We start from the raw sequence: 21639 nt of genomic DNA on the forward strand, positions 1-21639 counted from the left end.
AAATTTTAACATTCTCACTAAGACTCGCTGAAATAATATAAACCACTCATTCCTGAAGGAGAATTCATATACATAATACATCAACTATAAAGCCAGTATAATCACACAAGAATGTTATAAGCACTACAGAAAAAGCCTATGTAGTCTTAAATCAAAAGCATTCAAAAAATTTTTTTCACATTTCTATGTTAAATGATTTCTAGTCTAAATAGTTTCAATTCACCACAATCTAATGAGACAATATGTCAAAATAGAGGCTAGCCAAATTTGCATCCTTTTGTTACATGTGCAATGAAAAAGAAGTTGGATTCAGAATACTATGGGGGAGGAAAATTTTGCAGGTAATTTTGAAAATGTGAAAATATTTAACCTAGCCCAAGTTGAGACTAAATATCTCAAGAATTAACACCCTAACTTAAAATATCCACACAAAAATAATGAAAAAACAAAAGATTGCTAAAATACATTAAATGTATAAAAACAGCAAAATTGAAACACACATAGGATAATTATAATATCTGAATACTTTTCTCTCAAGACAGTATATAATGAAACCCATACCTTCCATAAGTAGATGTTTAATGTCCTTATAGTCTAAAGGGAAGAAATGACATGCTTTAAGGGGGGCTAAATATATTTTTAAAATTACTCAATACAAATGAAATGGCAAATGCTAATATCAGCAGAAAATACATGTATACTACATGTAGGTACTCTTCATAAGTATTCCAATTTCTACAGTACTTCGATTAAGTGAGATCCCTATTATAGTCAATAACAGGTATAAGATCTACTAGTTCTAGCTGGAGGCTTTGACATATTACTTCTTCATGATTCCAATAATTTATGATAAAGTATAATGTTTTCCCCAAACCATTTTTGATAATAGAATGTTTATTACCAATAATAATGCATTAATACCATGAAAAAAAAGGAAGAAAAAAGTTTTAATCAAGTACTATAAATATTTTTTCCCTTCTGAAAAAATGATCCAAAACACTTACAATTACTTCAATACAAATATACCTCGAAAAACTAGCACACAAGAATCAAATTCTAATAGCTCTATAAAATGCATGCATTAAATCTAGCATGCACTAAAACAACTAACTTGAAAAAGGTTCACATACTAAAGACTCATAGATTGGGTTTAGAAGATAATTACCCCTTTCATTTTTCCAGTCCCTATTGTCTGTGTGACGGGGTGGTGAGCTATGACGATCATTGCGGTGATCTTCACGCGATCTGTTTGATCTATTATCGGTTCTTTCACGACTCCTAGATCTCTGTCTGCTTCTATAATCATCTCTACGATCTTCATGAAGTACTGCTCCTCTGTCATTACGTTCTCCTCTATTGTCTCTGTCAAATCGTCCCTGATCTCCACTCCCTCTATCATTGAATCTGAAATAGTTTTTCTTAAGGTGAATTACAGTCCGTGCTTATTACATTGTGAATGAAAAACATGCATACAAGCATGAAAAATAGCTGTGAAAGTACATGTAGAGCTGCTTAAATATCATGCTCTTCTTTGTGATAATGAAATTTACAATGTTAAGGCCAATGAAAATTACTTTCTATGTTCTTAGGTCATTCATCATGAAACCAATTAGGAAGGAATGCATTATCTTTACCATTTTATTACTGTTATAATGAGATTGGTGCATTTTCAGAATTTTTTTTTTAGTTTATTGATATGGCAAAATATACGAGAGGAACCCTAATTGAAAGGATGAAGGGCCTGAGAACCAAGAAATCATTTTCATTTAGCCTTCTATGTCATAAAAAAATATACCATGTTGATGACAATAAATCACTTTCCTCTTTAACACATTTTTAAACTTGGGCTCTAAATTCTTATCAGAAAATGATATATTTAGAAAAGAAACAAGTCTGAAACACTTTTTACAATCTTCAGTTACATCTTCCTTTCAATTTGATACAACTTTTGCCAGAATTAATTTAACTCCAAAATGCATATACATGTGAATAATGTTTTTCAATGAATACCTGCAAGTCATCCAGCTGGCTATAAGTTGATTTGACATGACACCCCTAAATTTCTACCCCTCAGAGGCCTGTATATCAATACCAAAAGCCCAGATTATACAAAGTTTACAGAAGTATTACATGCACCATGATAGTGTATAATGACATATATATTTATTTTTTTCAATATAGAGCCATTCCATGCATGTAAGTAGAAACTGCTAACCCCAATTTACCAAAAATAGTAATGCCAGGGGTCTGCTGGGATTTTTTGTTAGGAACAGACATATTTGTTTTATAAAGCTATTACACAACTTTGATAAAAAACCACGAGTTTCAGTCAGTATGGCAAATACCCAAAAAACCGCAAGCGGATTTTATTAATTTTAAAACCAGAAACAATTATCCAGATTTTCATTTTTTTTTTATACAATAAGATTTTCTTTTTTATATGTACTGGGTATTTTAATGGACAAAATCGGAAGACTTACACTAAAGTAGTTAGGGTTGGCAGATCTGGGAACACAATCACAACTGATGATCAATCTATTATTACATCCTTTCATCTGCTTTTCTTGTAATAAATAAATCTAATGAACAGATTATGTTAGGAATCAAGAGATCACTTAGGATGGGCATTGCTTTAAAAATCAGCAAAATTGAAAAAGGGTTCTCCATCCAGTTTGGTCAAATGGGACTCAATGGTTTATAAGTGAATATCTTTTTAATAGTTTTCTGGTATATCCTTGTGAATCAAAACTGCCTTATTTCATTATAGACATTGATCTTTATCGTTTCTGAATCAAGATTCCAAAATGATTCCTGTAACCTCATGCAATTGACCTTTAACCTTTGACCTTTTACCAGTAATGAAACAAACCTATCAAACCTGTCATCATTTCTCCTTCCATCACTCCTATCATCTCGATTGAAATCTCTCCTGTCATCAAACCGTCCCCCTCTCTGGTCTCGGCCATCATTAGATCTGCCTTGGTCTGATCTTCTGTCATATCGCTCAACTTTTCTCTCTGATGAACCAAATGATCTGTAGTAGATATTATTATTATGGTTCTATTCGTTGTATTCATCACTTCTACAGATTTCAAAATTGGCAGTGTTTTATAATTTTAGAAAATTGTAGGTTTCTACATGAAAGCCCCAAAGTCAAATGCACTTGACTACTTTCCAAAATTAACAAATTCATTCTGATATTCAAGTTTTCTATTTGCCAGTGGGAAAGTTGAGAATAATGAACAACTTTCTTGATCCTTTATTTACATGCCCTCATTGACAAGAACACTGCATACTTTGGTCAAAAGCCAAGTCTATTTAGCCCAATTAAATTTTTCACTATTTAATAACGAAAAAAAAAAAAGTTTTGGTTTAGAACCTTATATTTCCTGCAATCTAGCAACAAGATATTTGTACATTTTCTAACAATACCAATACCAGATGTGGGAATATTTCAGTTAATCTAAAGTATAAACGTACTACATATTGAGTATACATTGTTATTGCAATTAAGCATTTGCAGAATGTCACATCAAGGAAATGAATATTTGTGTTAATAGAAATATATGGACATTTAGTTTCATTTTTTAAAATTTTTATTGTACTATTACTGATGTTTGAAAGGATTGCATAGCATTAATCCAATCACATTACAAACTAGCCTGACTGGAACAAATTCAAACATGAAGTACTGTAAACGTATTAATTTTGCGGTTTTTGAAAAGTCAACATGTTTATGGGTTTTAATTTTTGCGGTCCTCAAGTTTGAAGAAATCAAGTTTTTCAATAGTCTCGGCAGTGTGTGATCTCTAGTTTGATCAGTTATTTTACCTTTAATATTTCAATGAAATTAATGACAGCAATAAATACGACAATGACAAATTGACAAGTCCACATAGTTTCCTCATTAGATCATGAATTTAGAAATTATAATCAATATACTTTTACCATATACGTCTTTGTAATAGACTTAATTTAAATTCATACTTCATTGCATTGAATGATACGCAAAACAATGCTTCTATTCAAAATTGTGGAAACCATGATTAGAACAGTCAAAAGACTTGGTAATACGAATATATTTTTGCAGGTAGTAATTTTTGTGTTCATTAGGCAACCGCGAAAATAGCGAAAAAATAGTACACTGCCAAAATTAATACGTTTACAGTATTTGAATACAGAGTCCTGCTAAGATATCAGAAGATATTTTACCGATTGTCATCAAACCTGTTGTCGTTAGTTGCAGCTCGTTTTGGTTCTGACCAGTAGTCATCTCTTCTATCACCACCTCTATTTTCAAATGTTCTCTTTTGAGCTCTCTTTTGCATTTGTAACTCTTGTTGTTCAAGTCTAAAAAAAAAAAAGACAACATCTTTTGGGTTCAAGTGGCTAAAATAGAAGGAATAAACTGCCTTAACCAGGAAAAAAAGAATATGTCACTTTTCTTGATCCATTTTAAATCTCAACAAAACTTAAATAACATTTTCCAAACATATAGTTGAGTTACTTCCCTTGTAAATCTGTTTTAAGAATGATAACTAATCTAATTTCATCCATAAGTCTCCACAAGGAGAACAACAAGGAGAATAACAATGTCAAACTAACCTGATTTAATCCCAAAGTCTCCACAAGAAGAATATCGATGTCAAACTAACCTGATTTGATCCCAAAGTCTCCACAAGAAGAATAACGATGTCAAACTAACCTGATTTGATCCCAAAGTCTCCAAGAGGAGAATAACGATGTGGAACTAACCTGATTTGATCCATAAATCTCCAAGTGGAGAGTCACAATGACGAACTAACCTATCTCTTCAAGGAGAACAACAATGTCAAACTAACCTGATTTGATCCATAAATCTCCAAGTGGAGAGTCACAATGACGAACTAACCTATCTCTTCAAGGAGAACAACAATGTCAAACTAACCTGATTTGATCCATAAATCTCCAAGTGGAGAGTCACAATGACAAACTAACCTATCTCTTCAAGGAGAACAACAATGTCAAACTAACCTGATTTGATCCATAAGTCTGCGTCTTTCCTCTCTGTCTCTTTCTCTTTCTACCTTATCTCTCTCCAACTGTTCCAGTCGTAACTTGTTCTGTCTGTTTAGCTCCATCTTTTCTCGATCTAACTCATCCCTTTCTTTCCTACAGACAGAGTTGAAACATTACCAATCAAGTAAGTACACATATTTTATATACATCTAAGTACTTACAATTGTCAACATACAACAGATAAAAACTAATGCATATGTATAGAAGTAAAGCAGGTCTCTGATTATTGAATGGGAAGTATTCATGGCAAGAACAAGTGGCTGAGTAGGGCAAGACTTTAAAAATACTATCATTAGTGCTTTGAGTTAGGTAAAGAGTTAACAAACTTCAAAGTTCATGAGGATGCCGAAAGAGTAAATATTCAGTTTTCAAGAGAAAAGTGCATTTTATTTTTTTTTTAACCTCAACAGACTTATGGTTGTTTACAATATTTACTTCAAACCCTTACTATGTTGAGGTTTCATGAACCAATGAAAGCATACAACATACTTCTATCTCCATAGCTAGTGTTTTTAGTCAGAAACCCCAGAACTAATATAATGAAGATGAATAATAGGATAATTAATTGGAATGAGTGAATAACCAATATATTATCATGAGTGCCGAAGAACACATAGATTTAATGAGTTAAATCCTCAAGCGTTCTTGGCATGAGTGACAATATTTTGGTTATTTACAATAACCAACTGATTAACCTATTTATTATATAGATTTTCTTCATAATTTATCAATATTTTTAACATGAATTTTGAATTATGTGATTGGCGGATTGATATCAAAGTTGTGACGTTTTGGCGAGAGAAAGTGCGATAGTGAAATTACTGAATTTATTTCAGTGTGAATTCTTGAAATTTATTTCACTGGGAGCATTCGATAAAACACTGCAATCAAAATAATAATAACAGTGAAAGAAATTAGCAGTAGACCTACAGACCGAGTAAAATCAAGCAGGTCTATGATGAAATTGGCTCAAGTTGCTTTACAATGTACAGTGCTGTCTATGTAAAATTATGAATCTAAGTTGACAAAAAATTCAGTTTCTTATACTGATAATAAGTACTCACTTTAACTGTTCTCTCTCTCTGGCAAGCCTTATTGCTTCTGTCCTTTGTTTTATTTGAACTTCTCTCTGTCGTCTTTTCTCTCTCTCTATCTCTCTCATTCTCTGCCTTTCTAGCTCTCTTTGTTTCCTTTCTCTTTGTCTCTGTCTCTCCCTTTCTCTTTCCTCCTTCAAAAGAATAATAAATAGATGAATCTGTCGTGTAATCCGTTGTTATTATTACTAGTAGTTCACTATCATAACAGAACCCACAAAATAAATTTAAATTTTAACTTCTAAGACAAGTTAATTGCATTTGTTAATTTCCCACTATTCCAAAAAAATGTGTTTACGTCTGTGTTCAAAATACATTTCCTGGCAACCACTCTCAGCTGTTTAAAAAATTCTTCTCATTGGAAACTTTATAAAGAATTCCAATATCAAGTATAACATTTGAGTATATTTCTACAGGTATTTTGGGGTTTTTTAGGGTTTTTTTTGTTGTTTTTTTTTATCAAACTGTTTAACATCACTTCATAATATTACACAAACCTTGATTTTATCAAAAGACAGAACTTCTTTGTCTTTTTCCTTTTTCTCTGTTGCCTTGGACTCTTTGTTTGAAGTAGTAGACTTAGCTTTACTGGCTGCTCTTTCATCAGACTTCACTGGTGTTTTTGTTGGACTTTCTGTTTTCTTCTCTTCAGTTTTTTCTTTCTCTCTCTCTTTGTCCTTGTCCTTGTCCTTGTCTTTGTCTCTCTCTTTGTCTTTTTCTGTATCTGATTTAGCAGCGGTTGTTGCTGACGTTGTTGATGCTGAATCTGACTTTGGTTTTTCTGTTGTTGTGCTTGGCTTAGATTTTTCTGAAGATAAATGGTACAATTATGAACTAAAACTTCCCAAATGAAATATTTAATTTACTCCTGTAACTTCTACACGTCATAGAAGAATATAATTGCTTAAAGGGTCTTCTATTGGTATCAAAATCTTTTCATCCTAATTTGTTGAAGCCTGGACCTGAAAAATTCTACATTTGTTAACTTGTTAATTGAAAAGATCACTCTTTCTTTTGTTTTCTCACCTGTGGTAGATTTTACAAAAGTCATTTCTGTGAAGAAAAAAAAAGAGAAACTCCTTGTTGTACAATGGAAGTGCTGTACCTGAGCTTGATGGAGTCTTTTTAGGATCATGCTTCACACTGGATGATGAGCTGTTGTGTCTATCTGACCTTCTCCTTTCATCACGAGAATGAGATCTCCGTCTGTCACTGTTTCTGCCATCTTTATTGTCGCGTCTATCATCTCGTCTATGGTCTGATCTCTTATCGTCTTTTTTGTCAGCATCCCTCTTGCCATCTTTCCTGTCACTATCCTTACGATCTAAAAGTCATATTTAGACATGTATTGTCTCGTAATGAATATTTAATTACATATGATTTGAGATCTTGACATCAAGTTAATGTTTCTATGGACTGGAATTTACCAATAGTGTAGGACTAAGTCAAAAGCCTTTGAGATTTTAAATGAAGAAAATTTTCAGTACACAAATAAATCTTTAACAAAGATCCATATTATACTCAATTTTTTCATCAACATTAAACACAGATATATTGCAATTTAAGACAGTGGCATTTATTTGTGATTTGTTTAGTTCACTTTTGATTGCTTTAATTCAAAATTTTTGGTATTAACGCAATCAACGAAAGCCATCACTCGAACACACGAACCAGCAATTGAATCCGAATATTATATTGAATATTATTATATTATATCGAATAATATATTGCCGCTACCCTTTATGAATGAATACGAGGATGTTAATAAAAACTCTGAAACTTTGAAACCATTAAAATAAATAAACTCTAGAAGATACATTAACAAAACTCATTTTTTAATTGGAAAACATTATGGAGTGTTTGGGAGTTATCATTCCTTTAATACAGTGTAAGTAAATTTATACCTATTTACGGTATGTCATAAAACATTCACACGTGGCTCAAAATATTATTAGTTAAGGTGTCATCTAAATGGCTAATTGCAACCAAATTTGTATGTAACAATTATTTTTTATTGTATTTTGTAATACCAGGTAATATTGTTTACTAATTACCGCTCATAATTATGACCAATTCATCAAAAAAATTTCCAGCTTATTTCACACATTTGACATGTTTACGATTTCGTACTCCTGATGATCTAAGGCTTCAGAGTCATCGACACGCCATTCAATAAAAATAATTGAACTCGCGGACAAAGTACACTTTAACAAAAACACAGACATTAACTTAATTCAGAAATCTTATACTTTAGTAACATCGCTGGAATAATATGCTGTTGAAAACAAACCACTCAACTCGGATCTACGCTGACAGGTATGATATAAATGCACACATCTGACCATTGACTTATCGACTTACCTATGTTTTTTCGTAGATTTTTGTCAAACTTAGGCAATTCGACTTATACTCCACATCGACTTATAGTCCAGAAAATACAGTATTTAATTAAATCATGTAAATAAAATTGATTTTTTCTATTAAATGTAGTTCTAATCTGATCAATTTTTGTATTACTGTTATAGATTCAAAATGACTTCAATCCCAACTTGGATACCTCTATCATCTTTCCTAGTGGCTACAGATTTTTTGTCCCCAGTACTCTTTGGGTCTGGTTTCTTGGCTGCACTAGCTTTTGACTGCATACCAGGTTCACTTTTTGCCTAAAAAAAATTAAAATTTTAGACATCTCTCATTATGAAGAACAAATATCTATAGTTATTATATTTAGACATGCAAAACATACACAGGTTATATCTGGGATCATCTGACATATACAACTTATAATTCAAACTTAACTAACAAGGCATTGTGTAGCTAACAGGGACAGACAACTGATGATTCCCATAAACTGACAAAATTTTAACCCAGTTTTGATTTTCAAGCAGCTGGTTATTTTACCAGTTGCTGGCTCTTAATGACATCCCTGCTGATTTATGAGTGAAAATAAAGATAAACAATTTCATTATTTCAGTATAAATAAACATGTACCCTTTCAACTGAGATCATCTTTCCATGAAGTTCTGTTCGATGTAGATGTTGTATACACTTTGTTGCCTCATCAGAACTGGACATGGTAACAAATCCATAGCACCGTGATCCTGGACTCTTGGCATTGGTGACCACCTTAGCACCAACAACCTAAAATATACATCGAACATCAATGTTAACATACATGCAATACAGAGATACACTACTAAGTCAGAGACACTTCAGCATTTTTTGTCCTTACATTTATCAGCAAATAAAGTCAATGCCAAAAAAAAAGCTTAAAAAATAATATGTCTGTTTACAGCTACCCTACCTACCCTAGTTTCTCGTGCCTACTCCTAATTTTTTATGGCTCAATCACCATTAAATTCTAAATTGCTTCCCCTTTAACTCAATGTAAAATATTTTTGAAAAAGCAAATAATTTCCCTACCTACCTAGCCTATTTTTTCTTGCTGGTAGCAGAACACAATACTACTATAACTTACTTTTTTGCCTCAGGTCTTTCCTTTTGAAAATGTGACAAAACCTATTTTTTGGGCTGACAGAAAGGATGTTATTAAAATATGAAAAAAAAGGCTTTACTGAACCCTATCCTCACACAATTTTCATTTATAGGTTAGTGAGGCATATTTTGACATACAGGCTAAAAACCACTAATTCCACTTTCCATAGGCTTCTATGCTAATTTCACAATATTCAATGGCTTCTCTGGACTTTACCTTAACTTTAACCTGCAGAGGACTATATATCAGCATGATTCTACATATGTCAGCTCACAACCCTCAGAATGGCATGTGGGGTTAGCAGACTTGCAGTGCAGTACTGGTCACCGGAAGTGAAGGGTCTATAAATAGCATGGGAAATCCTAGTGTTTTCACAAGATAGGGGTATATTTAAAAATCATTATGGAGATTAGGCTTCACATCACAAGAAGCAAAATGCACCTATAAAATGTACAGAAATGTTTTTCCTTTCAGAAACTGTTTAAATTTTTAAAATAAGATGAGAACTTTTTTCACAGCACTATGAGGAACAGGGGTAATTTCTGCGTAGGACTATTTTTGCGTACGTTCCAAATGCTCATTGGTTGAATTGGTGGTCTGTAACCTAAACAGTCACTTTTTGTCTTAGAAAAAATAAATAACTATACAGGTATCTTCCTACACACATACTGAATGCATTTGCAAAGTTTCAGTGAAATGTGACAAGCACTTTTTTAAATATTTGATTTTTAAATATAGGGTAACCAAGTTGTGCGAGCAAAAAAGTGACAATATTCTACCATACTTAAATGCATTAAATATTTGCAAAGAACTTTTTCTGACTTTTCAAATAAAAAATATCAATCACAACTTGTTTTTTAACAATATTAATGAAGAAATAGTTTTAAAAGTAATCATTTTCTGAGAAATTGGTCTATTTTTAAAAAATTATTTCTGACATGCCTCCCCCTTTTTCTTGATCACATGTCAAAAATCCTAAATCTTTAAATTTTCACAAAAGGTGATATATTTGGCTTTAAATTGGTAAATACAGTGTTTTCACATTAAAACATGACCAGTAAAGGGCACCTAAAGCAAAAAAAGTACTCAATAATGAATTTTCCATGTTTTTATAGGGGAATGCTGATATGGCCTTAACCGCAGTAATGAAAGTGAGTTTTTCCTCATTTCTAACCTAATTTTTGCTCAAATCTACACAAAACTTGATTTCAAGTGCTTATTACCACCATATTTAGGTAAATATAGCCCTCAAAGTTTAATATTTGATATTTTTACTAAATTTTCTACACTTTTTACAAGATAGGACATAAAAATCAGCCAAAAAGACCAATTTTCCATAATTTGGACCTATAACTTAACAAAATGCATATTTTGAAGGATTTTTGTAGTATATTCCTCTCATGGCAAAGTTAACAAGATCTTCAAGTAGTTTAAAGCTATTTCAAGAAACTTTTCATTTTGCCATGGCTTCAACTTAAGGCTAAAAACCACTAATTCCACTTTCCATAGGCTTCTATGCTAATTTCACAATATTCAATGGCTTCTCTGGACTTTACCTTAACTTTAACCTGCAGAGGACTATATATCAGCATGATTCTACATATGTCAGCTCACAACCCTCAGAATGGCATGTGGGGTTAGCAGACTTGCAGTGCAGTACTGGTCACCGGAAGTGAAGGGTCTATAAATAGCATGGGAAATCCTAGTGTTTTCACAAGATAGGGGTATATTTAAAAATCATTATGGAGATTAGGCTTCACATCACAAGAAGCAAAATGCACCTATAAAATGTACAGAAATGTTTTTCCTTTCAGAAACTGTTTAAATTTTTAAAATAAGATGAGAACTTTTTTCACAGCACTATGAGGAACAGGGGTAATTTCTGCGTAGGACTATTTTTGCGTACGTTCCAAATGCTCATTGGTTGAATTGGTGGTCTGTAACCTACATAGCATAACTTATGCAGATTCTCTTTATCAAAACTTTGTATTTTGTATGAAATATGCATTACTTTCTTAAATCAGGGCAAGGCCATTTTTAAATTAGCCTTGTTACTATATATCTTAATCCTTAAACATATTAAGACGGTCAGAATACCACTATATCCCATTTACAAACTGTATAATCCAGCGTGAGAAAAGTATCTGACATTAGCATTCCAATGCAAAACAAGTCATATATTTTGTGACCAAACATATTTGAAAAATATTCAAATCTTATACAGAAAATTACAGATTTCTCTGCATGACCTAAAACTGAAACTTTTAAACTTACATTTTAACAATCATAAACATTATATTGTATCTTCAAAGACACCTTTATGACAACAGTTTCAACATGAATTCACCTTCCAATCTTAAAATCCAATACACAACAACAGAGGGGGTCCTTTTATTTTTCACCTTACACCAGTACAAAGTCATGATATCAAGATTATGTTTACTATGAGTTTTATATATAACCTTACAAGAAAAAACAGTCCTAGTGTGTTTGTTTGTTTGTTTGTTGGGGTTTAACGCCCGAGTCCCAGTGTGAAATAAACATGAAGTTGCATGTGTTGTCATGCTAGATATATACCACTATTCATATAAGAAGCTAACAATGGACAGCACTTAATTCACTTACAATGTATGCCCTATCTATATAAAGCCACATCTTAAATTTGAAATTTATCAGTCTAATGGCAGGCAAGATAACTGCAACAAAATGCAGGTGACGGAAGAATGGATTGACAAGGTTATTCCAGTATACCACCAATTGTTGAGTTGGATATAATGGGAGACAATTTTTTGGAATAATAACAAGATTGTTATGCATAGTTAATGTCCACTACTAACAATCCTACAAAATATGAACAAAATCCATTGAAGGGATGCATGCATGGACATTGGTATTTTTTTTGTCCCCTTCCACGTTGTGGTTGAGGACAATAAATTGACAAAAAAAGTTGAACTTGGCTTAACTCAACACCTCTCCCTTAAAAAAATTGTTCTGAAAAGGCATGTGTTCAGTTTCTTCAGGTTAACAATGCCTTGAAGCTGATCAAAAGTGATTTCTGAAAATGTCTGGTTAAGAAAGGTTTCAGATTCAAAAGCATTCACCATATTACAATTAAAAAAATTGTTCAGTAAATTATAATTGCACATGTTACAAACAATTTGTAAATGTAAATTTTCTAAAGTGATCAATAGCATCAGAAAGCAGACAAAGATAAAGCAGATATGAACTTATTTGTCATCCTAAAATTTAAGACAAATTTTCTCAACTTCAACAGTGCAAGTAATATCATATTCATTGCTTTATATCTTAACTCCATTCAATTTTTTTTTTCAGCTCATGATTAATCTTTTTGTCAAACAACATTTAAGGTCATTAAACTTCTCTCTTCAATAAAATATTTTGTACAAGTAATACAAAATAATAAATTGCATATTGGGTGGATAAATTTTTAAATTCATGGTTCACATATAATAAGATTTGCAACAGGATTAGTTTAAATTAAGTCAACTGCAATATGTTTTTGTTCAGGTAGAGAACACGAATCGACACATTGGAAGGGTATGACTAAGTGTTCTGATCGCATGAACCCTTTTGATGAATGAAGCTTCAAAATTACGGATCCTTCACTGAAAATTTCTATTAACTAAATACTAGATGGTACCACAAACTATGATTGAAGTCTAAAGTGCTCCTTTTTATGGCATTCTCTTAATTCTTAAACATACAATTTACAAAAAAAACATGGCGTAAAAGTTTATTTTTCTTTACATCTACTGCATTAGGGCAAAATGCATTTTTTTTTCAAACCAATATGACAAGCACTCTAAACCATCACAACAAAAGTAATCCCTATAAATTTGTTGTTGTTATCTTTCCTAGTCTGAGAATAGAAACTCTTTTCACCTCGGACTGAAGCATGAAAATTAAATATATATGGACTTCAGAGTAGCTACAGATAATTCAAAATAATGACACATAGACCCATTTGCTGTATCCTCATGTTATCACGTTATGTGACAACCTACCCGGAAATGTACCTATCAAATTAATTCCAGAATGGGACAAGGCATGATATCCAATGATTTAACCTTTTGTTCACGATTTAACCAACTACATGTACATAAGTGAACATACAATTTTTCACAACTCACCACCTATCTACTAGCATACAGAACAAAGAAGTACTTTCTTAACTTTACTCACCTTTCCATATTTACTAAATATTGTCTTGAGATCTGTGGCCCGTGTATTTGACGACAGTCCACTCACCCACAAATTGCGACCAGTATTTCCTAAAATTTGGCAAAGAAAGCAACAGATTAATTCCTGCTGAAGATGTACATGCTTCATCAAATAAAAAATCTTACCACAGTCTTAAAATTATATTCTCCATGAAGACTTCATTGAAGTGTTGTTCATCAGTAAGCAAGACAAACATGGAAATTCATGTAATGGAATTGTATTATTTAATACCATTTAATAATTATAACTACGTTAACTTTTCCCTTACTTTACCAGATATGAGGGTCAGATGGAAAAAATCCTGGGTTTGGTTGGTATTATGATATTGGTTCATATTTCTATGGCACATAAACATTTTTAAAGGCACATGTATTAGGCATCAATATGTAGAGGAGTGACCTAAGCAATGTAATGGTCATTAAAATTTCTACACATTCAAAATACAGCTTACACTTTCAGGGTAGAAATTGTCCAGTCTACCGAGTACCCTAACAAAACAAACCAACCAGTAATATTTTATACAAATTTCACTAAATTCTCATTGACTTAGTTTTCTTATGATTAAATACTGAACATGTTACCTTAAAGTGTGAAGAATTCATGAGACCAATACTCTGTGGTTCAATCGTTTACAAAAGAACATAATACATCCGACTTTCTAAAAAGTATTTTTTTACTTAGAGAGTTGACGTTCTCAGTGGTTTAAAATGAAATCACATGACCTTATCCATTACAAATACATGAAATTATGATTAAATGCCAAAAAGTACATACATGGACATGATTTAAAAACAAATTCACATAATCTCAAGGACCTACTTTTGTACCACCCTAAACCTGAGGTTCACATTCTCCTTAGAATTATCTATACAAAGAAAAAGGTAATACATGTACTTATTTTTTTCCTTTCTAAACAGCCTAAAATCCTAAAAAGTGTTCTTTAAAAATGAAACTAGAAAATGTGTGCATAGCTTTCTTGGTTATACCCTCTGCTCTCCTCCAGTGTTCTAAAATTTTAGAAAATTATAGATTTCCAATGGAAAACTCTAATTGACAATTACCTTGCCCACAATTTTTTAACTAACCTTTCAGAAATTCAAAATTTGTACTTGCCAAAGGGGAAGTGAAACATAATATGTAACTTTGCACTTGAACTGGGTGACCAGAATGTGGAATCCTAGAACACTGCCCGCCATAGAAACCTTTTAGGAAACCCCGTAAGTCATAAAAGAAAATGGCATCATGTGATAAAGAATGTGTGAATATAACATCAAATTCTATTCAGCCATTTTGAGAGGAGATTAAAAATAAGAACTTGGAATGGATCAACAGGATAGCATGATCACTAAATATTTCTCACTTTTTAAGCAGGGTATAAAAATCATAAAGAGTTGTATCTAAAGGTAGAAAAGAAATAAAATTAGTAAAAAATTTAAAAAGTTAAATTCTATGAAAAATAGTTCGCACTAATTTATATCAATATAGTTCTCTATATATCATTTCAATTGTTTTCTCCACTTTCCAAAACTATATTGCTTTGACTTAAAATCTTTCCTTAAATCATCAATGGAGCATATTGAATGCATTTATACATCTTGGAAATGTTACAAAAATATAGACAATTCACCTTATGCACGACTCTTAGGTAAACTTGTACCAGTACCTGAAGTGTCAGTATAATCCCCTACCCCTTATATCAGCATTGAGTAGACATTAGCCCTTCAATGTAAGGTAAAAGTTCAATAAATCTTAAATTTATGAACAATTTCTGTCAAATACACTTAAAATATACTAAAAGTAACAGGATACATTATTTAAATAAAGCAGAATTTTAAAATTCTTTAGTCCATATAAATGCATTTGGTGTCTCTTAAGCCCTTTAAATAAATGACTTCCTGTTCAATTCTGTAGTGTCATATTCATACCATATTTCATATTATATAAATGCATCTATTTGAAATGAACACGAAAGGAAAACAATTTACTTGACTTTTAATGAGCAACTCGGCAGGTGTTTCTAGAAAAGCAGAGGACGCTTACCCTACCGGTGCACCTGGTCCATGCTCCCAGTTTTTAGTGGAGGACAAGTTGCTCATTTGCTTTTGTTACTTTGTATGTATGATTTTAGTTACTTTATGTTCTTTGTTGTGTATGTCTGTTTTCCATGCCGGGTCTTTGTCCCTGGATTGCATTCTTTTGATTACCCCTATAACCTTGGTTCCCTTGATTACTCCTTAATTACACAAAATTTAAAGCAATCGCCTTTTTTCATTGCTTTATTAATCATCATACTTTTTATCATTTCCTAGTAACTGCAAAGAATGTAATATAAATAGGCATACAAAATCTCTTTTTTTCCAATAAGATGATTCGGACCTCCCTATATATTGCTCAACAGTTACATATTTAAAATTCCTATTCATTACCCTTAGTGAATATTCCTGTAGCTTTTGATATAAATATCATTACATTTTTAGTAGCTCTATAAATATCTGATACAGTTTAGGACTACATAAGGAAGAATTTTTCTTTGAAGTTATTTTCGTCATCTAAAGGATGAAAGGAGAACCAAACAAACATTTACTTTCACATCTAATGACTTAATGAACATTCAAAAATATGCACATGCAATAAATATCAATAAACTTTCAAATAAATGATAACATCTTTCTCTTTCATGTTTAGTGAATCTAAAATGATCAAACATGAAATGGACTGCTTACTGACAAGAAATGTTTTTTGGTCTGATGCATTAGACAACTTTTTTACTTCCAACAAGACCATGTTTGAGTTCTTTCATTATTAAAATAAAAGGTATTTATTTTCTTTTACAGAACACTGATTGGGAATGAAAAAAGAATTGAGTACAGAATGCCAAACTTGAAATGATTTCAAAAATTAGCACATCAAATTTACCAAAATATATATCATAGGAATTCTTATCATATCAACATTGTTATATGTGTAAAAGAGCGTTTCTTAGTAGGGTGGTCTTAATTCATTAGTCAACAATAGACTTTGTCCCATGGACATTTCTTTTTTCAATAGTACAGTACTCTTAAATATAATAGGAGATGTGGCATGATTTCCGATAAGGCAGTCATCTACCAGAAGCCAAGCCTTCTACAAGTCACAAAACGGTCTTCAATGATGGGCAAAACCCATACCATAAAGCAAGCTGTATAAGGCCTCAAAATAAATGAAGTGTAACTTTTCATAAAAGACGTCAATCAACCTAATCTAAAGAAAAAAATGTAAATGAATTATAATGAACATAAAAAAACAAGTACAACCACTGGACTACAGGTTCCTGGCTTGGGATATTTATAATTTATTTATGCCTTAGACATGTAATTTTACTTAAAAAGTTGTTACTATTGGCACCATTTCCAAACCATTTTACAGATGAAAATGAAATAAACAATTATTAACTTTCAGTGGCCTAACTTATCATCAAAGCTATCAAGTTACTAAAAGGTCATCAAAGAGGCAAACCTGAGAGGTAATGGATTTTGAATTGAATATTCAATAGATAATATTTGACAAAAAGACATTTTTGTCAATATGAACAGATGATAACCACATTAGTCTCACAGGAGTTACTGAGGCCATGGAACATCAAATCTCCAATATACATTTTCAATTCCAGTAGATAAACCAATTATTTTTAAGATAAATTACTGAATTTGTATTTAAATATAATAAAATATAGATTCAAATTGATGAAAAAATAAAACTTGATCCAATTGTACATGCACTGAAATAATTAGTGTGCAATAAATTGATTAAAGCATAAAGGATGATGTTATTTGCTAACTAACATCTTACATCATATAACAAATGGATAGCTGTACTTAAGCACAAGATATAATGTAAATTTTGTATGCACCCTCCTTTGTTTTAGTGTTTAAAAGTCCCATAAAACTGAAAGGCAATCCAATAAGTGAAGATTAAAAGATAAATCAGGAAACATTAAAATATGAAAGGGGGGCTTCCTTCTATGATATCGTCTGAATATAGCTGAAATATTGCTGCTCGGACGTTAAACCCCAACAATCAATCAATCAATCCTTCTATGATAAAATACACTTACTATACTATAAAACAATGACATAGAAAATCAAACTCATGACATCCATATACACTGTAGGATAAAGAAATACTCAATTGTTTGCTATATACCAACACAATTGAATAAAATTATTCTGAAAAGTTTTTTTTTAATGTCAAATCATGAGAGTTGGAATATGAAACTTCATTATTGCTAACTGTCTTCACAGAAACTATTCTTGGGTATGCAAAATCTCAATAATAAATCAGTCATTTCCTTCAAAATTCTCAAGCCCAAATAATAAAGGACTGAATAGGTTTCATCTACCCAGAAAAGTACACATCATTTCACTAACCAAAACTAATTTATACTAGCCATGGGCTTCAGGCTATTGGCTTAAAGGCAAGCACTGATAAATGCACTTTCCAGTAACAAATTAACAGTTTTCATTAATTCTTTTCCATAAATGCTTATATTTGATAAATAACAATTGTATGAAATAAAATGATATAACATATGTCATATAAATCCTGACACACATTGATCTGAAGTAACATCAAAACCATAGATAAAGTTACATAACAATAGCAAAAAGAAATTGAATAAAGGGTGGATAAGATGGAAAACAAAAAACAAAAAAAAACAAAATAAAAAAGTGAGAAAATGAGAATCTTCTCCTCATGACCAAATGTTACACAATGCTTTGATCTTTTTACACCTATGCATAAAACATAATAAAAGTTTTATTGGGCAGATTACTAACATCCCTATGAAAGCTCAACAATAACTGACAAGAGCTTACTTTTACAATTTATTGATGTTTCTCTGAGCTATGGCAATAGAGCAGAGAAGGTTAATCTTCTAACATGTCACGGTTTCAAAGTACATATCACAAATGCCAGATTGAAAGTTCAAAGGAGTTTATATACCAGAGTAAGAAAGATGTGCCTCCTGAGCACACAAAGGCCACTGACAGCTGTGATAGTGTTTACATTCCAAATACAGATTTTCAATTACCCTCCAGGCTTTATGAAATGGGAGCCTTATACAATACTATATGGATGACCCTTTTGAATGAAAAAAACCAAAAAAACAAAGGCATTTGATCAAACATCGGTAAATCTTGCAACAAAAATTGTATAATGTTTCTCCAGAATTGAGTATATTACCCCTTGCAAAAATTCCAAGAGGAGTGTGTTTTCTTTGTCTTAAAGAGTCAGTCAGACAGGAAATGTTAGGTCTTGAGCCCTTCAATACTGTTGATTAAAATTATACTTATTCAGCCATGGCAAACTGTGTCTGAATGAAGGCAATGACAGACAATATTACATACAGAAATTTTCATCAGACAAATTCAAGAAAAAGTAAAAATATTCCATTTGGTCAGAAAGACCAAAGATCAACATTGCCAAGTCTGACTGTTGCTAAAGTATTTCTTATGATATTTAAATTAGTGAAATTAAAAATATTTTGAACGTTGACAACACCAACCTACATGTACATAAAAGACAGCAATTTAAATAAATTATTAGAATTATTCTACTGAAGTGGTTTTGATATTCTAAAATAGTTATTCAACAGTCTTCTTGTCTTATAAAATTTAGCTACTTAATGCAAAAAACCTTAGAGGACACTTTTATGTAAAACATATGTCAAGCAATCTATTCCTATCATTTTAAGAGAAGTCAGTATTCTTTCCTACAATTTTTATTGATTTATTTTACCTTTGTCTTTGTCATCCTTTTTTCCGTCTTTCCCAGTAGTACTGCAAGTAGTAAAATTAGCAAAATAAAGCATACGACCTAAGTTCTACATAATAAAAGCATACATTTTCAGTAAACTACAGAAATAATACAATTCCGCACCTTGAAAATTTCTTGGCGTAAGAAAAAGCAATTTATTTCCATTCTCATCGAACATGAATCTTTTCTTCAGACCACCTCTCTTTCGTCTCAGAAGTCCTAAGACCTTCTTACGCATTTTCTCATGTTTTCTTTGTAGCTTATGCACCGTACACAAAGCATACTTAATTCTTAGCTGAGATGCTGTACTTGTAGCAGTCATTTTTTCAAAAAGACACATAAATCCAGGAATTCAGAATCTTCAAAATTTCATAATCAAGCACTTTTCACCACCACTGCCCTGAACATAAAAGTTGTCCTTGGTAAACTACCCATTAGTCAAGTTACTCCATAATAAAAAAAATAAATAAATCCTTTATTTAAACTTCCACATTACTATTTTCAGAAATATCATATCACAATATCATCACCGAAAATCGTCAGAAAAGTTCAACAAAAATTAAAATTCTCCAACATCAATACTCAAAGTGTATTCGTCCATGTATTCTTATAATATATATCTAAACTATGGATAGGTGTGTCCTACAACTCACTATCATTTTGAATTTGAATATGGATCAGAAGTTACTCGACCATAGGTATTTGCAATACCTGAATAACATTTAGTATTGTACAAAGGCCAATAATAATATACCTTCAAAATCAATTTTTTATATTGACTAAAGCTATTTATGGTAAAATTTATAAGTATCTTTTAAATTTTTACAAGTTCAAAAGACAAAATAATTACAGCACATATAAATAGCAGTGTAAATGATTTCTGCATTGTAATTAACTGATGCAACCTTTTCATATGACAGTCATGATTACAAAGCACAATGTAGTCTTGTTGTGACGCAAAACAGAAGTCAAAGGAAATTAAGATTCTGTAAAACCATATCACTTTCTGAAAATAAAACCTTACTCTAGTGCAACTAGGTGAAAAGAAACATAATGGAAACGGGTCTCCAATCATTACAGTAACAATGACGAGACAGTCTGTTCCACTAAAGAATTCCACAAAGGGGGATAACTTCTGCAGACATAAATTGGGACTACATTTATACAAACCACACCGACCTCTTGGTAGACGGTTTGGACTCCTTGTCGTCTTTTTTCTCTTCTGGTTTCTTGTCACTTTTGGAATCAGAAGATTTCTCCGTGGCACTTTTAGATTCATCAGTAGATTCCTTCTTGACCTCTTCATTAGAAGGAGATTCTTCAGTTTTCTTGGTCTCCTCAGTTTTTTCCTCTTTGGTCTCGGCATCTTTAGGTGCAGTTTCAGTCACACCTGTGTCTTCCTTGGAGTTCAAAAGGTCAGCATCAAGGTCATTCTGAGTGTCATCAACATGCAGAACAAAATCATTATCCTCTTCAGGTTTAGGGTCTTGAACTTTTGTGGTATTTGCAGGCTTGGTATCTGTTTTCCCACCTACAGCAGGTTTCTTGGGATTGTCAGGCTTGAGACTAGGCTTGGCTTCCGTTTCCAAATTTTGAGCGCTTTCTGCTGTCTGAACAGCAGACGATGAATCCAATTCTAAAGAATTCAAAACATAACTTGATTGGAAAATCACAATCTACAAAAACAAAATTGTCCCTGACAAGTAAGGTTTTTGATTATATGATAGGTTAAGGGGGTTAATGGGGCAAATGAAATGAAACGCTTTTAATATACTTCTAAAAAAAATTATAAGAATAGCCACTGTCTGCCATGGGTTCATTTACCTGGTTCATCCCTTCAATTTAGATCATCAAAGCTCTATGTTCAATCCTCTACAGAGGTCTAATGCAAAGTTGTTGGAAAGACGAGCAACAGCCACTTTCAATAATACCGTTCCAGAAAACAAATTTTAGCCT

The 21639-nt window shown here is 32.0% G+C and overlaps 1 protein-coding gene across 7 annotated transcripts in view; it reads right to left on the bottom strand.

Moving 5' to 3' along the window:
* The window catches only part of LOC148619852 (uncharacterized), a 46839-nt gene that overhangs the window by 4046 nt on the left and 21154 nt on the right, over window positions 1–21639 (bottom strand). For 2 of the 7 annotated variants that reach the window (XM_088580201.1, XM_088580197.1), the window contains exons 6-18: window positions 20863–21319; window positions 19666–19706; window positions 13852–13940; window positions 9144–9293; window positions 8710–8815; window positions 7258–7476; window positions 6650–6960; window positions 6123–6286; window positions 5014–5151; window positions 4213–4350; window positions 2870–3034; window positions 1166–1404; window positions 562–594 (exon numbers count right to left, since the gene is read on the bottom strand). In XM_088580201.1, coding sequence (XP_088436327.1) covers window positions 562–594; window positions 1166–1404; window positions 2870–3034; window positions 4213–4350; window positions 5014–5151; window positions 6123–6286; window positions 6650–6960; window positions 7258–7476; window positions 8710–8815; window positions 9144–9293; window positions 13852–13940; window positions 19666–19706; window positions 20863–21319 — 2250 coding nt within the window. The remainder of the gene's footprint in view (window positions 1–561; window positions 595–1165; window positions 1405–2869; window positions 3035–4212; window positions 4351–5013; window positions 5152–6122; window positions 6287–6649; window positions 6961–7257; window positions 7477–8709; window positions 8816–9143; window positions 9294–13851; window positions 13941–19665; window positions 19707–20862; window positions 21320–21639) is intronic. The other 5 variants (XM_088580202.1, XM_088580200.1, XM_088580199.1 and 2 more) reach the window with 4 other exon arrangements.

Source organism: Perna viridis, chromosome 4 (assembly GCF_037379345.1).
Source record: "Perna viridis isolate PV_CMFRI_1.1 ecotype Kerala chromosome 4, ASM3737934v1, whole genome shotgun sequence".
Taxonomy (NCBI): Eukaryota; Metazoa; Mollusca; class Bivalvia; order Mytilida; family Mytilidae; genus Perna; species Perna viridis.